Source organism: Falco naumanni, chromosome 4 (genome assembly GCF_017639655.2).
Source record: "Falco naumanni isolate bFalNau1 chromosome 4, bFalNau1.pat, whole genome shotgun sequence".
Taxonomy (NCBI): Eukaryota; Metazoa; Chordata; class Aves; order Falconiformes; family Falconidae; genus Falco; species Falco naumanni.
The window spans coordinates 81,496,809-81,512,771 of record NC_054057.1 but is presented as its reverse complement, the minus strand read 5'-3'; the positions used below and the strand labels follow the sequence as shown (position 1 = coordinate 81,512,771).

The 15,963-nt window shown below is 40.5% G+C and overlaps 1 protein-coding gene across 6 annotated transcripts in view; it reads left to right on the top strand.

The window, feature by feature from the left end:
- Positions 1-15,459, top strand: part of PDGFA (platelet derived growth factor subunit A) — a 36,421-nt gene extending 20,962 nt beyond the window's left edge. The window contains exons 6-8 of one of the 6 annotated variants that reach the window (XR_005827646.1): positions 434-517; positions 1,512-1,625; positions 1,732-4,932. Coding sequence is in view for 4 of the 6 variants with exons in the window: in XM_040592662.1 (XP_040448596.1) it covers positions 6,702-6,835 (134 nt within the window). In the remaining 2 variants the exon portion in view is untranslated. The other 5 variants (XR_005827647.1, XM_040592662.1, XM_040592663.1 and 2 more) reach the window with 5 other exon arrangements.
- The last annotated feature ends 504 nt before the right edge of the window (positions 15,460-15,963 follow it).

Sequence of the window (15,963 nt, the reverse complement as noted above, 5' to 3'; positions counted from 1 at the left end):
ACTAAGCAGTTAAGATTTTAAGATGAAAACTTCTTTTTAATGTGTGTAAAATATAGATTTGGAGTCATGGAAGAATATAGATTTCTAGGATTTAATTACTAATAGGAACAAAACTTGTACCAGCAAGTGGATGGTGAGCTGAAAATAGCTTAACTACAGAGCTGAAAGCAAATGTTGAATACTGCATGGTAACAGTAATTATAGAGGATCATGGAAATGACGTACGCAATGCCAACTTTGTTTATTATTTCTTTACTTTTGTATAATTACTTTGTAAACGGAATGTCAAATCAGACGTTATAAAGTTATTACTTTAATGCAAAGGATAATGAGATTTCTTTGAAATGTAAACGGTTTGAGTATTTATTACTTCAGTGTTCAACGAAATGCATTACCTTGGGGCTTTTTACCAGCCCTGCCCTTATGTTAACAGGAAGGCCTAGGGAATCAGGTAAAAAACGGAAACGAAAAAAGTTAAAACCAACATAAAACCTACTGGAACTATTTGAATATTCAGGTAGGACCTATATGCTGAACACCCTAATAGCACAAGTACTGGAAAACTTAATCAATTATCATCACTTCAACTTAATCACTGTTCAAAATCTTGACACTTGCTACCTCAAGGCTGCAAAGAGATTAGATGTGATTGGCTTTGATAATTCTACCTGCTGGTATTTTTCCTTTAAGCTCCACATCACCATCAGCATCTTACATACTTGAGCTACTTCCTTTTCTTGCCTTTTTTGTTTCTTTTTTGTTTGGAGGGTGCTAATACTTCAGCTTCTGAAATCTCAAGTTCCATTGCCTCTGCTTTTATTTCATTATTATTGATTTCTGAGGTCAAAGCATCACATAATAATGCATGAATGAATTGCCAGGTTACGAACTGTTGTGTTCCCCATTGGCTGTAAAACATTGAGTGTACATACAACAAATACTATTATAAGCATGGTCATCAAGCCCATGTTTTGGCATGAACTGGGATTGATTGTACATGCACCTGAGATGGTCTGATGATCTGCCTACCTGACAAGGAAGATGCTTAGAAATACCGTTTTTTGTGTTGCAGGGCCCTGTGTTACTTTCACCAGAAAATTAAGATCTTTTTTTTTTTTTCTGTGTTCAGTCTCAGTAGGATGATAACAGTCAGTCATCAAAATTCATGAGGTTTTCACTGTAGTGAAAAACTAACACCCTCTCATTGCAAAAATGACTGAAATCCTTTGGCCAACATATTAGCAATGTGTGATGATGGCGATACACATTCCAAATTAAATATGGAATTTCCATTTCTTAATGACTTGAAATTATGTAAACTGCAGCACTTGCAATTGATTCTAGTATTTGGAGCGGGAATGATTTGGATTTTGCAGTGTATGTGCCTAGCGCCTGGATGATGGTGAATTTAATTTCAAGCACCCATTTCTGTACATAAACTCCCAATGGCAGTTTTCATTTATACTGATGTGTGATTTCTAAAGAATGCTAAACTTGATATCCTGTTTCAGATTAACAGGTATTTATTGGGAATAGTATGATAGAAGCAAAGATTTTCTAAAATTCAACTTTAAAAGTGAGCATGTAAACTCAATCAAAACAGCATTTAGAACTTCTTGTCCCAGGTTAGTGACTCTTCATGCAGAACAGTTTTTTTTTAAGTCATCTACTTAGAGGATAGGACCTTTGATTCTAATCATAGAGTTATTGTATCTTTTTTCTCTCCTGCAGATGTAAGGTGAAAATAAGCTAGAAAAAAAACTTCTCTCTGGGACATGGATGTACATGGTTTGTTACATTCCTGAACCTACTATGTATGGTGCTTATTGACTGTATACTTTATTTGTTCTCCTATGTGAAAAAACTGGCTCAAAAGAACACTTAATGAGAACAAAGAGACAATGTACATTTGTTTAATGTGACATCAAAGCAAGTATTGTAGCACTCTGTGAAACAATAGGAAGCTTCCCTGTCCAAAAAAGAAAAAAAAATGAAAGAAAGAAAAACAGAAAAGAAAAAAAGACAGTTGAATGAATGGAGGATACCAAAAGTACTCAAAAACATGACAAAAATCTAAGTGAATAGTGGATTTCTGTCAGAGCAGTCAACGGTGCTTTACGTCAAGAAATGTGCCTGCGTTCTTGATGAAGATGGATGGACACTGGTGGACTTCAGGCACAAAAAAAGCAGGAATGTATGAAATGATCAAATGCCACGCAAACACTATAGAACAATACATCCTTGCTTGGTGGTGTTTTAAAAGTCTATACAAAAAAACCTTCTGGGGAGCCTTAAGTGGATTTTTTTTTACACCATAAAGTGATTATTAAGTTTTCTTTTTACTCTTTGCCTAGCTTTTTATTATCTCTTGGACTACATTTGCCAATAACACATATAAAAGACTGGTATAACAATAAGCAGAACACAAAACATTATGGTATTTCTCCTAGTGGGATGCAAACTAATGAGATGTATTAAAATAAAAATGGTATACCTATGCATAATTTTCTAGACGTTTCTTGGTTTATGTTCCCCAACCTCCCCCGTAATTTAAAGCATTACATAAAAATTAAAAAAAGAGAAAAAAAAAGAGAGATGTGCGTAAACAAATCATAGGATATCCATGCAAAAATCCTTTTTTTTTTTCTTTAAGACTTATGCCAGTTGCCTACTAGTGATATTGTGTTAGCAATTGTCATTCTTATCAGTATACAGATACTTTTATTTCACATGTTGAAGCTGTGTGAAATGTACAAATTCTTGTATCTGCATTGTACAATGTCATGGTGGCATGGGAACTACCTTGCTGCAAATATTTGAACAAAACCTAAAATTCTTTATTTTTGGTAAAATGTTATGCTTTATGTGTATTCAACAGAAATACGTGTTTTTGTAAAGGTGAAGTTTGTATTTTTATCTAAAAATTAACAGTTTTATATACCTGAGAAAGCCTGCTATGTTTTCTTGAACCAAAAAAAAAAAAAAAGAAAAAAGAAAAAAAAAAGCATTTTGTGGTCATATTTTTGTAGTAGAATAGCCCAAATAACATCAAAATATATTTTAACTATAGCAGGGCAGATAAAATACTCTGGCACCAGCTCCTATATTTTCAAAGTGCTAAAGGATTAAATGTTCAGTTCCCCACGGATTGCAGTGGGAGCCACATGGCTAAATCCTTCTGTACTGCTTTGGAAATATAGGGCTGTGCCAGATATGTCATGGCTACTCACTTGGCCAAAATCACTGCCCCACCCCAGTAGTTTGGATTATGTACCCCTTGTTTTATTTGGATTATCACATTGGATATATAAAATGAACTACTGGATTCTTTTATTTGTGAAACCATCTACAAAAAGATGAAAGAGTTTTCTTAGTTTGGAACGACAAAAAAGTTTGTCTTGAAGACAGTGTTCCTGCTCAAATAAAAAATATCTTCAAATGTGAATGAACTGCAGAACCTTAAAACAACAAAAGAGAGATTTTTAACCTTTCCATTTCTTTAAATATAGTTCAGACATTCCCCTCCTGTTCCTGTAGCTATGTCCAATTACAACCAAACAAAGCAATGTTAGCTAACAGGCATTATTGGCTTCAGATGCTAATGCAGAGATAGAGTTAGTCACCGTTCTATTTTGTGATCATTTTCCCAGTGTATTTGTTGAGCACCAAAACTGGAAATACATTTAACTAAGATTGTCTGTGCTTGTTTTCCACTAAGTGTACTGTTCACAATGTTATGCACATGAATGTATGTGTCTGCGTTTAAAAAAGTGTAAAAAATGTAATTTATATATTTATGTTTCAGTGGGATGCCAATAATGTTGCTCCGTTCCTTTTTTGTCTAAAAGATATCTAATGAAAAAAATCCATATATCCATTAAAATCATGTAGATGAAAAGCATTATGTCACCCACTCAGACACTGTGCAGGTATGAAAGGATGTCAAAGTCACTTAAGTGGAATAATTTGCATAACAACTTTTTGAGAGTCCTATGGTTGCACTGGCATAAGGTGGTTGCATTCAGATCAGAGGGCCAGCTTCCCTGGAGAAACTCCGTTCAGTGGAATGGAGCTCTGTTGATTTACATCACGGGTGAGTCTGGCTTTGTAGTAAAATCTTGAAAAAAACACAAACCGAGACGCATACATTTTATTGGTGCCAGCAAATAAATGTGTATGCCCAATTGAGAAAACCAGGAGAGAATGAAGACTGGAGTCTCATCCAGTAGTCGTTTGTTTGAGACTTGTAGTCTCGAGTTAACTTTGTTGCCAGGAATGAAACGCACATGAGTCTTTGTTCTCAAGCACAGTGTTTATATGGCATGCAGCAGAAAACTCAAAAAAAATCTCAGGGCTATATTCTCAGCTAGTATAAATTGGCAAATGTTTTTGACTTCATCTGCCCCTAAGCTAATTTACATCAGATGAGGATCCAGTCCACACTTTTCAAAATACAAGGAGTAGTGTCACGCCGTGAGCGTTGCTTACTGTAGTCCAGCTGAGATACTGCCTGCCAGCCTCTGGAACATTACAGGCTACGGTATCGGTCCTTCTTCTTCCAAGTGGCAGATACAACCAGAAGGAACAGTAACATTAAAGGCTGTGACACAGGAGACATTGATTCAAAGTTAAGTTGGACATTTCAAGGGCCATATCCTCAGCTGGTGTAAATCATCACTCCATTGCCTGCAGTGGAGCTGTACCAGCTTACACCACTTGAGGGGCTGGTCCCTCATTCTTGCTCATCCCTTTCACTACTTGACCCTGCAGGGATCTCAGATTGTCATGTACGGTTAATGTAATCCTGTGTTCTCTAATAATTAAGCACAATAAGTGAATATAAGAATGGGTGTCAGACTTAACTTTGAATGTCCAAGCTCTGAAATGGTTTGTTTCACCATTGTGGCTGTAAATTAAACAGTTCTCTGTGCATTTGTGAATGCTGTGTCATATCTTCTTCTGCTATCTACTGGAGGTGGACTCCATCTGGACTTTTAAAGTGCTGCATTTGGAGTGTTACAGGGAAGGGTGTGAGCAATTGGAGCCGCAATATATCTGATTGACAGCTCTGTTACTTGTGGGGTGGGGGGTTAGTAGGGAGCTTAATGAAGGAACTGGAGATAACAGTTGTTGTAAGTCACATTTCCTTGCAATCCTTCAACACCCTGTTAGTTTTGTCCTTGCATGTATAGGTAGAGATTTGGGGGTAAAATGTTTTTCTGTTTTACATTCAGCAGTCACTTCCTCTGTCCAGAGATTCAGAAAAGTTGTTGGCCTGATTTCGTCTTTTTTGAGATCTTTCCTGGTCAGAAAGTGTATGTGTAGGGGACTGCCCAAAAACAATCTCAGTGTTACAATATGGTGCATGATCACTGATTCTCTAGCCAATTCATTACATTTAACTCTGTGCTTCATCTTTCCAGAGCTGCCCTTCAGTTGCTTTTGCTGAGTGAAATCAAGGATTACGTGCCAGTTTGCTTTCCTTTTCTCCTGTCCTCTGTCCTGCTTGGCATCTGCTTTACCAGGCAGTGCGCAGTGACTGCAGGCAGTTGCTCCTCTCCAGCCCTGGAGGTTCCTATGCAGCTCCAGCACTTCTGTGTCTTTGAGCTTAGGCTTTTTACTCTGCTTGGAACAGCATCTCACGGGCCTCCTCCCTCCAACGGGCTTCAGCATTCCAGCTGTGAGGTTCTCTTGGCTGTCCTCCTGGGGTCCATGTTGCCTTTCTGTGGTCTGCTTTCCAGCTGTTCTCTGCCTGACTTTCCCATCCCTCTGTTTCTGTCTCTCAAAAATGATTTTCCCTTTCTAGGATCTGTCTCATCATGTATCTCTTTGCTCTCCTCCTCCTGCCTGACAGAACAGCCTTTGATCTGTTTATCTCCACATCAATTGCTTTATCTAGGCATGTGCCTGAGATCCCGTATCCCAGGCCTACAGGCCCATAACTGACCCCCACATGAAAAACAAATGCTGTCTTATAGACACGTGTTTGTGGAGAGAAACAGATAAATCTTTGCATTTGGAAAAATACTCGTTACTGAAGGCGTCTTGATAAAGCTCTGTCCAATTCCAGCAACGGTGTAACTCTGAATAGTGGCATTGAAGCAATTTCAGACATCTGACAGTTCAATTAAGATCAGTGGCCCCATTTATAATTTAATTTGAAAGTGTACCCAAAACCAAAGATGATGTTTCAAAGCTACCTCTGATTTGCATGCTCATATTTTAATGTAAATCAAAGAAAATCTTGTTTGTAGGCCCCTTCCATGGCTTTGAAATTTTTACTCTGAATACTCTGGCCCTCTCTTGGGCTGGAAATTGTGGTTGCTTTAAGACAGAAACAATGCAGAGGTTTGCAATGAATTTCCTTGGTGTTTCTAGTACACAGCTTCTAGTACTAGCAGATCTCAGAAACAGAGTCAGGTAAAAATCGTTTAAACCCATAAGAAACCCACTTAAGTTTGTTTTAATTTCAGGTAACAGAGAAAAGCCTATCAGTGTTGCATTCCTCAGAAATCAGCCTCTGTTTTGTATTTATTGTTCCATTTAATTACTGTGTGTTTTCCCACAATTTAATAGCAAGGTATGATTCCATGTCTGAGCTTTTCTGTGCCACTCTGCTGTAGCATCTCTGCAGCACAGTCTTGAACTGGTTTGTACTCCTATCTCCTCTGAAATAAAGAACTATTGTTATCCCATTTTAGGCGAGACCGAGGCATGGAGAAATGACTGTGCAAGGTCACACAGCAAGGCTATGGCAGAACCAGGGATAGGACTCAGATCTGAGTGCTCATCCAGTGCCCTAAATCACACGACCATCTTCCCTTTCCAAGAATGAATCCTTGCACCCTTAGAGCTAAATACTGAAAAGATTGAGGGTAAGTTGTTTTGCCTAATTATTGTGCATTGGATACATGATCAAAAACCACTGCCATATCGTCAGAGAATGTAGTGACTGATGAAAACCCAGCTTTCTGCCCTTGAAATTATGTAGCCTTTTATACTGTCATGAGCTAGTAATTTCCTGCATCTCTAAGGAGGCAATCTTTTGTGACTTACAGTGAAAATTAATGCACACAGAATGAATCAAGACTCCGATTTTATGGGAATTCCCAAAAATTCAGTAGACAATTTCATTGTACTTCCCTTTCATTCATTCCTTTTATGGTGTGGGTAATGTTTCTGAAGGGAACTGTTTTTATCATGGGCCCAATCCTGGTTTTTTTTTCCCAGGCCCTAACATGGAAAGGCACTTTTAAGAGGCGCCTGTGTTTGCCCTTCTTCAGACTAGTGCCTAAGCATGCTCATAACTTTGGACAAACATCCCGTTGACCCCAGGCGAATGGAGCAGAGTTGATGCTTTATTACTTTTTTTAAGTAGGGTGTGCCTCCCTGACACAAGATCCCAGTTGTGGGGTAGGGGTCTTTGTGCTTTTAGAGTGTTGCAGTATGTTGTAAGCAACCCCAAAGATGAAGTAACAGGACTAGAATATACAACTAGAAAAACAGCTGGGAGAATTCCACACTCTTCTACTCCTGTGGAGGTTGCCATTTTGAAATACGTATTTGTCCTGGCATGGGTGGATTCAGCACTGCAACTACTAATGCCAGTGAGCCCATTTAAGATCATCTGTTGGTGTACATCAAAGAATATAATGTGAAAATTCACTGTCATACCCATAACAGACAGATGAGAGAGCAAATTTCATGTGAAATTTGGCAACTTCTGGTTTTGTGAAAAAAGAAAAGGAATTAGAAGAGACAGCGAACAAGGTCAGAAGGTTGATCATTCATTTTTCAGTTGTGGAATGTTACCTGTCCCTTTAATCATTCTAATTATTTGCTGCATCAGCCTAAATTATATGCTGAAGTAGCTCAGAATCAGTACAACATGTAAAACGTTATGGCTGGTTCTTGTTGAACTGCTGCCTATTATCATGGCATATGACTGTGAGGTGGGACCTGCAATCACAGCTGTAAATCAAAGAACAAGTCATAGGTTAGGTACTGTTTTCCTTAGATATTGTCTCTAAGTTTGTTTTCTGTATGCTGGTCTCTTGAGTGACGTTTGGTGAGCTTTTCAGTTAGGTGTAAAGTCACAAAGACATGGTTCCCAACCTGAAACTAAGGAAGTGCTAATTCTTAGTCTTGTTCATAATCAATAGATGAAATCCTGGCAACATCCTGGTGATAGAATTTCTGTCACTGAAGGTTTCAGCGTCACATTCTTCCAGTGTTGCTTCTTCCTCTAGAGGGGAATCCAGTCATCATTATTGTATTTGACTTATTACCAGACCATCAAATCTGACTTGGTTTGAGCTTTTAGCATCTAAAAATTTCTGTTTGTGATACTTGTGCATGCCAAGTGTCTTCCAGGGTCTTAGATAATACACAAAGAAAGGCTGACTTGTGTGCTTCAACAGAAAAGAAATCCACATACGAAGGCTGGAGTGGTCCTTCCAGCAGGGAAATAAGGAGCCAAATTTGTAACAAGTGTTGCACACTCATCTTGCCAAGATCAGACTGGTTGTTTTGGCCTCTTCCTACTATCTTTGATCTTGTGTAATAAGGGCAACTTGTTTTACTGTCCATGTTTGAAATTGAGAGAAGGTGTTAAGATCAGGTAGGCAAAACCCAGAAGCACCCAGAGATGCAGTTGAGCCCATAGCACTTGAAATCCCCTGGGGATTTTGAAACATCTTGATTCTTGAAAGCAATCACAAATAAGTAGAAGAAAAGTTTTTTAAACACTTCTGAAAATCTCACCCTGGTTTATCTGGCAGGTGAAAAAAGAATTCAGGAAATACAGTACATAGAGCGATCATTCAGTGACAAAATAGGTGTTCATAGAAAATGCTCATGCTTAAATCTTTCAGCAGTTAATGATCATCTTTACAGACCATAATACTTGAATACTTCACTTATCGATACATCAGGGCTTGGATGAACTTTGAGACGTATGAAAATGGGACACTCCTTAGGCCAATGGTAGCTCTATGATCTAGTAACTGATCAACCAATTACATAATTGGCCAGATCACTAACTTGCATAAATAGATACAACTCCATGAACTTCACTGGAGATGACAGTTACCTGAGAATTGACCCGAAACTCTTGCCACAAAGCAGATAATGGTTTCATATTTTGCTGTTCAGTGTTGTAAAAATAGACTCATTTCCTGGAGCAGTTAAAACAAGAAAATCTGGAAAAGCAATTTCCCACAGAGACTCATCCACACTGGAATTTGCCGAAGTCCCCAGATGTGAACATGTACTGTTAGAAAACATAGAACAGCAACTTTGTTTAGGGAAGCCTCTGACCTGTCAAAAATACTGAGCATTTGTTACCAGACTTTTCCTTGGCAATTAGTGGGTAGAATTACTCATAGAAATTGTTTTGTTTGCTCACAAGGGGAGAAGCAAGACATAAATTCAAGATATCCCTGTTTGACCACAAGAAAGAAGATTGTTCACAGAGGGATTGTTGTTGAAGTGCTGAGTGGCCTTAGGCCCCTTTGGGGATGAACTTAAACTTGTAGACATCAGTGAAGTATCAAGGGCCCTCCAGAATTGCTGGACATCCCTAGCTGTGATTTTTTTCATCAGTCTAAGGGATTTGGGCATCCTGTTTTAATTAATTTTTACAAGACTTTTGAGGAACCTCAGTTGATGTCAGAATGCTTCTGTCTTTGTTCTGCAGAGAGACTTATTTTGACCCAGGGATGTTACCGTGACTGTTGCCTTCCTTCTCTAGGTAGTAGCACTCAAACCTCAGGTTTGCTTTCTGCTGTTTGGTGTAGAGGTTTCCCAGCAGTGACTTTGCAAGTGTCTGTTGCATGCCCCATTCACTGCTGTGACAGCCTGACATTTCAGATGGGGAGCCCTCGTTACTCCAGCCATGCTTCACCTTTTCTTAGCACTTTGGTTTTACGTCTTCTCTATGAAGGTGATGCTGATTTAAGCTGAAGACCAGGGAAGTTTCAACAGGCCAGATTTTCTGCTGTGGGCCCTGTTCTGCTGGAGCCTGTTGCCCAGCTGTGTCAGCTGTATGGGGCCAGAAGAGGAGGGAGAGATTTTGCAGCACTTAAAGAAGCCAAGATACGTGTCCTTGTTCTTAAACGGTCCTGCCTGAAGACACATCATCCCTGGCTGGCACCAAGCACTGCAGTTTCCTCCTTTCTAATGTTTTCTTGATGCTGACATGTCCCTCATGTGGAGGAAGGTCTCCTGCTGCTTTGTGTGGCTGAGGAGATGTATCTACTTGGCAGCAAGATTCCCATGCAGACTGAGGGCTCTGTGCAAATACACTTGGGCATAAAGACATTTCTTGGTCCAAACTCACCCACAGTAAAGTTAAGCTGCTCAGAGGTTTTCCTGGAGCCAGGAAGCTACTCAAAAACCTGTTCAGGATCTGAATTCCCCTTGACTGCAGTGGCTTTCCACAGCAAAAATGACAGAAGCAATTTATCCCAGATAAAGTGGTTTCTTCAACAGGCCATGTAGGGGTCCTGCAGGTTAATGCTCAGCTTGCATACTTTACTGATTGTCACCAATACTGCTTTTAAATCACATTGTCACTATTTATTCAGGGATGTTTCTGGGTTAGCAAGTGCAAATCTTTCCCATTAGTTCCCTGCATTCCCCTAAGTTGTGATTCAGCAAGAGAGTCAGTGGAAAGCTGAATGTGAGGCATGTGAGATGTTTCTTTGAAGTTTCTTGTGCTTAAAGTTAGGCATGAGCTGAGCTGGCTTGCTAAACTGAGTCCCTGAAGAGGCTATGGTGGTAACACAGTGTAAGCTTAGTCTTTTACACATTGTCTGGGGTGATGTTAGTTGCAGAAGCAGTCCTCAGCCTTTCAGTAAACTATTCCATAGTAATGAGGAAAAGCTTTAACTATTCGGTGGCTTTCTACCAGCAAGCTCAGCTGCACTAGAAAGCCCACAGCAATGCTTGCCCTCTCTGGGCCTCTAAGGTCTCTTCCTTCCTTATTTTTGTCATTTTTCTTTTCTAAGGCAAGTGAAAAAAAAATCTTAAAATAGTACCTTAGAAAGGTGGGGAATTAAGCAGATCATATCATCTTGATTCCTTTATCTCACTTAATTAAGGAGAATTTTCCTAATAGTGATCTGGTGTTTCCTAAAACAAGTGTACGTGAAGAACACTTTGAGCAACTTCAAAAGAATTTTCAGGCTAGATCAGGAAAAGATAAAACCAGAAGTGGAAACTTCTAATACTTTATAGCTCATTACTTACAGGAAGTGTATTGTTGCATAGGATACTAATGAATTCTGCAGGATGAAGTTTCCAAAAGAAAAAAATGGCACCTTGTTGTAGGGAGAAAGATCTGAGAGCTTTTGCAATTATGATAGATATGCAGTGAATGTGTATGGTCTTATCACCCAGAAAGAGTCCACCTCTGTGAAAAAGCTTTTTAAAGTTTCAGGTGTGTACACTATTGAATTTCTGTAGCAACTTCCTGGTCTAGGTGCGAAAAATGATAAAGGGAATGGTAAAAGTCTGTCTTGTTTTCAGTTGCCCTGTTCTATGCCCTCGAAGGCAGAAACACTGCACTGTGTGTACCTAGCTGCAGGGAGAGCAGCCGGAACACATTTGAATGACGTAAGGGTGAACACGGTGAAGTTGATGCTGATGTTCACAGTCAGGTAGTGAGGCCAGCAACGTGAGAATAACAAAATGGATACTCAGATTTACCAGTGACACCTGTCTGGAAAATTAATATTTGACAGACTCTTAATTAACTCAAGAAGTAATCCTAAAATCCTGGTTTTGAACAAGGGCCTGAATCCCAAGTTACTGGATTTACTGTTGAGCCGATGCTCTCAGAAATGTTGTGAAACGGGAATATTTCATTTTGTAAAGCACCCAGAGATCTTATAGGTAAGAAGTAACAGTTTCCTACTGTTAAAGAGTTCCCTGGTGTAAGCAGGCCCCTTGATGGTGACTAGAGAGCTGAAGGGTCATGCCTCAGTGTGACCATCCCACCACGGGGGATATGCCCACCTTCCAGCTCTTGTATTTCACTCAGATTGTGAGGCTAGCTTTGCTGTATGTATGAACATACTTTAGGTGGCAAGGCATTTCCATCAGGACTGAAGCACACGGGTAGTGAAGCTTGCACATTTTTTTTGTTATATACAGGCAAGATGTTTAAATACCGAGTTAGTTGCTTTTTGTATCTATAGGCACCCAGATACTTCTAAACTTGTGGTCTTACTGAAAATCAAGAAGTGTTTGCCCTTGTGAAAGTTTCTACTCATGTGTGAAAGTGAGATTTGGACTCCTAAGTCACAAAGATGCTTTTGCAAATGTTGTATCTGTCTTTCTGCTTCTCTATAAATCAACCTGCTTGGCCTGAACTGAATGTTTAAATAATAAACCACTGAAGGACAGTCTCATTTCTTCTTTCTGAGTGTTTCCCTTATGGAGCGCTTGGGGTCACATGGCATCTGCTTTGACCTTAAGGACCTGCTTTCTGGAGGCTTTTTTACAATGCTAACAAACCCCACATTTTAACTAGCTGTTAAATAAGCCCGTCAGTAGTAACTATTCAGGACAGAGATTAGAAGAGTATTCTTACTGGGATACAAGATGGCTCTGTCCATGTGCTGGCCGGGGATGAAGGGCTGGAAAACCGTGTGGTGGAAGAGACTATTAATGTGATTTTCCACAACTTTCCTTGCAGCTGCATTTTTGAGGAGAGAGAGAGAGAGATGGCTAGGCTTGCAGTAACATGTTGTGCCGTCATAAATGCTACAGCCACCATCTGTTTCCAGCCCACGACTTGAAAGAAAACTGAGCAGTAATCTCATAATTCACATGAGCATTTTACACTTGTGAACCCTTCCCAACCTTTGTCTAGTAATGAGGGGAGTGCATGGTGCTAAGGTTTGTATTTTTCCTGCACGTATTAGTGTTTATTTGTATGTCTCTCTCTGTTTTGTTGTTTTTGGGGTTTTTTTTCCACGGGCCCATAAAAATAATTTCTCTGGGAGGGAAATCAGACCAGTTCCACATCCACAGTCAAAAGAAACATAATAAAGGCAAAATCCCAATTCCATTGACCTTGCTGGCAAAATTCTCTAGGAGGAGGTGCATTTAACATTTCTTGCTGTGTCTGCCTTAGTTACTTGATTAAAAGAAAGACAGACATTAGAAAGTGAAGAGGCTGGTGGCTGAACTGCCCTTTCCCTGCAGAAACAGAGCTGCCAGGATAGCCGGACATGCGCATTTTAAACCTGCACCATCAGAAAGGATGGTAATGTTAGGCTGGATTTTAATGAAAACAAATTCTTCTGCTAATCTTCGCTTCGGGCTGGCCCTCCGTGGGATTAAGGATACCACCTGCTGTGCCAAAGACATGCTCAGGTTCGAGGCTGCTGGTGGGTGGGAAGAACAGAAACATCTGAGAGTGACTCTGGTGAGCGATCGCAGTCTGTCCTGTTGCAGTGCCCTCAGGGAAGCCAAAGAGTTGAGATCATTTAGCTGATGGAAATACTGCTCCCCTCCACCCTGCAAAGCAAGGCTAGCATCATTAAGGATTTATTTTTGACTGTTCTGCAAAACCAAGGGCTGCTGTTTCTTTGGGCCTCCTCTCGTCTTTGGACCCAATTTGCACGCCTCCTCCCTAGCACAGCCGAACTGGCTGAATGAACTCCTGCTCTCCTCTGGCCTTAGAAAAAAATGACTTTCATCATCTCGACCAGACTGCTGAGCAGTGTAAGGATGAAAGGGCTTCTCATTTCATATATCCCACTGCTGCTAGAACTATAAATCCTTGATGGACTGAGTTTATAACAAACAGCTACTGCAAGCAAGTGAAATTTATTTTGTGTTGTCATATGTATGGTCAAACTGTCCAAGAAGTTGCCAAAGAACTGAGCTGCTGATGGGCAAGCCATTCAATCTCTTCTCATTTTATTTAAAAATAATTAATAACTATCAATCAAAGGAACTTATTTTGACATGTGCTACTTGTTGGGTGATCTTCAGTATCTCCAAGATGTGTCCATAAGCGGAAGAAAGCTGCCAGCTGTTGCTGGGTCCAGCAGACATGACATGAAGTTCCACCAAGGAAAGGTTTTTGGGCTCATAGCGCTGAGGACAGGTTAAGGGCCACCTCCTTTTTTAGCACTGCTTGCTGTTCTGCATGTGTTTGGTCAGGTAGCAAGGGTGCACAGAGGGCAGGTCTAGCCACATTGACCTCTGCTTGAATCGGTGACAAAGCTTCATTGACCTGTACACGGCAGTGGTCCTTCTGCCTTGCAGCATGGTCAAAGATGGAATGCTGGTGGATCTCTGGGGTCTAGAAAGCTGGCCCATGTCTATTTTGGTGCCTTGTGGTGGTAGATGAGCTAAAAAGAAGATAGGACAAACTCTAATCTGATGGGGTATGAATCATATATGTTTCTGTATCATTTTTTTTACAGAACAAATAAGCCTGAAAAGTTACCTTATTTTTGTTTTCTACCTAGGCTAATTAATTATAACTGGGAGTGTTGGGAGCTGTTGTATTAAACGACCTTTCCCTGCTTATTCCTGTCCTGCCAGACTCAATCTCTGCAGCCCCCTCCTCTGTAGTTCATGGCCACATCTGGAGTGTCTGCTCTGCACACGTGCTGGTAGGAGCCCTCTCCCTGCTGGTGCACACGTTGTGGCCTTTGGTGTCCATGGAGTTAGAAGCATCTTTCCTGACACTTGTTTTTGCGTGAGAGGGAGAGAGAGAGGGGGCATGGGAAGGGCAGTGGCAGGGAAGGCCTCTGACATGAAATTCCCAGGAACAGGATTTGCACATTTTATGACCGTTCAGATGGAAATGCAATAGAGCTGAATTATTCTTCCTTAATCCTGCTTTCTCCCTTTCCTCCCAGCAGCCTCCTCCCCTCAAGCTTAGGTAATACAGAAGCTTATAAACAAATCCCACTGCATGAAAAATAGCATGGGGGGGGGGGGGGGGGGCGGGAAGGACCTGGGTTAGGGCTGTGATGGATAGACAGGTGGAAGGCAGGCACTAGAAGGGAGGATGAATGGTAAAAGCCTTTGATGGAAACACTAAAGAGCTATTGAAAATCCAAAGGGTGGGGGGAGGGAGAAGAAAGAATAGCAGGAGGAGGGAAAGCAAGGGAGCCGTGCCCCCTTCCCCCCCCCCCGCCCTCTTTCTCAGGATGTTGAAAGTATTTGTCCTTCGTTACAAAATGATTGAACTGCCGCCAGGCCAGGCCACCCTTCCAGCCATTGCACTGGGAAACTGGCACTTCTGAAAGCTGCGTCACCTCTCAAATTTTATAGCTTTCCCTTTTTGTGGGAGTTTTTGTGCTGTGCGACTTGCAGGATTGTTTTCAGATTTGCTGCGTATCAAAGAAACTATATTTTGTTGCTCTGACAAACACAGAATCCAGGTAATGAAAGTAAGAATTAAAAAATAAAGGCCCATTTTTATCAGAATACCCAGCTGTCTGCCTTTTATTGAGTTAAAATTTCATGCATTTGGTATTCACGGTGTTGCATTAATATTCCTTTGGTTTATATCTAGTGCTTTTTGAAGGAGGAATTTCGTCCTGTAAATAAAGCTTCAACTTTACTAATGTCTGTGTGCGCAAAAGCAATGCCTGTTCTTCACAGTCAAGAGTAGTGAGGGTGATTCTGTTACATCATAATTAAAATGTTTTTTGCATCAGGTGATTGCAGACAGCAGTGTGGAAAAGATAATCCTTCCCCTTTTCAGAATGGTCCCTGAAGTTCTGCGATGTCTTTGTCCTGTGAGATCTGCAGATGAGAAGAACTATTGAAGACCTGCGTACGAGACTGTTACTGCTGCCAGAAGCTGTATTTATATGTGTATGTATTTATATAAGCCTGATGCTTGGGAAGGCCTGAATCCATGTGTATTCTTAAGAATTAGATCTGGGTGTCTGTGGATGCATCCTCCACCCAGGCTCTTGTTAACCA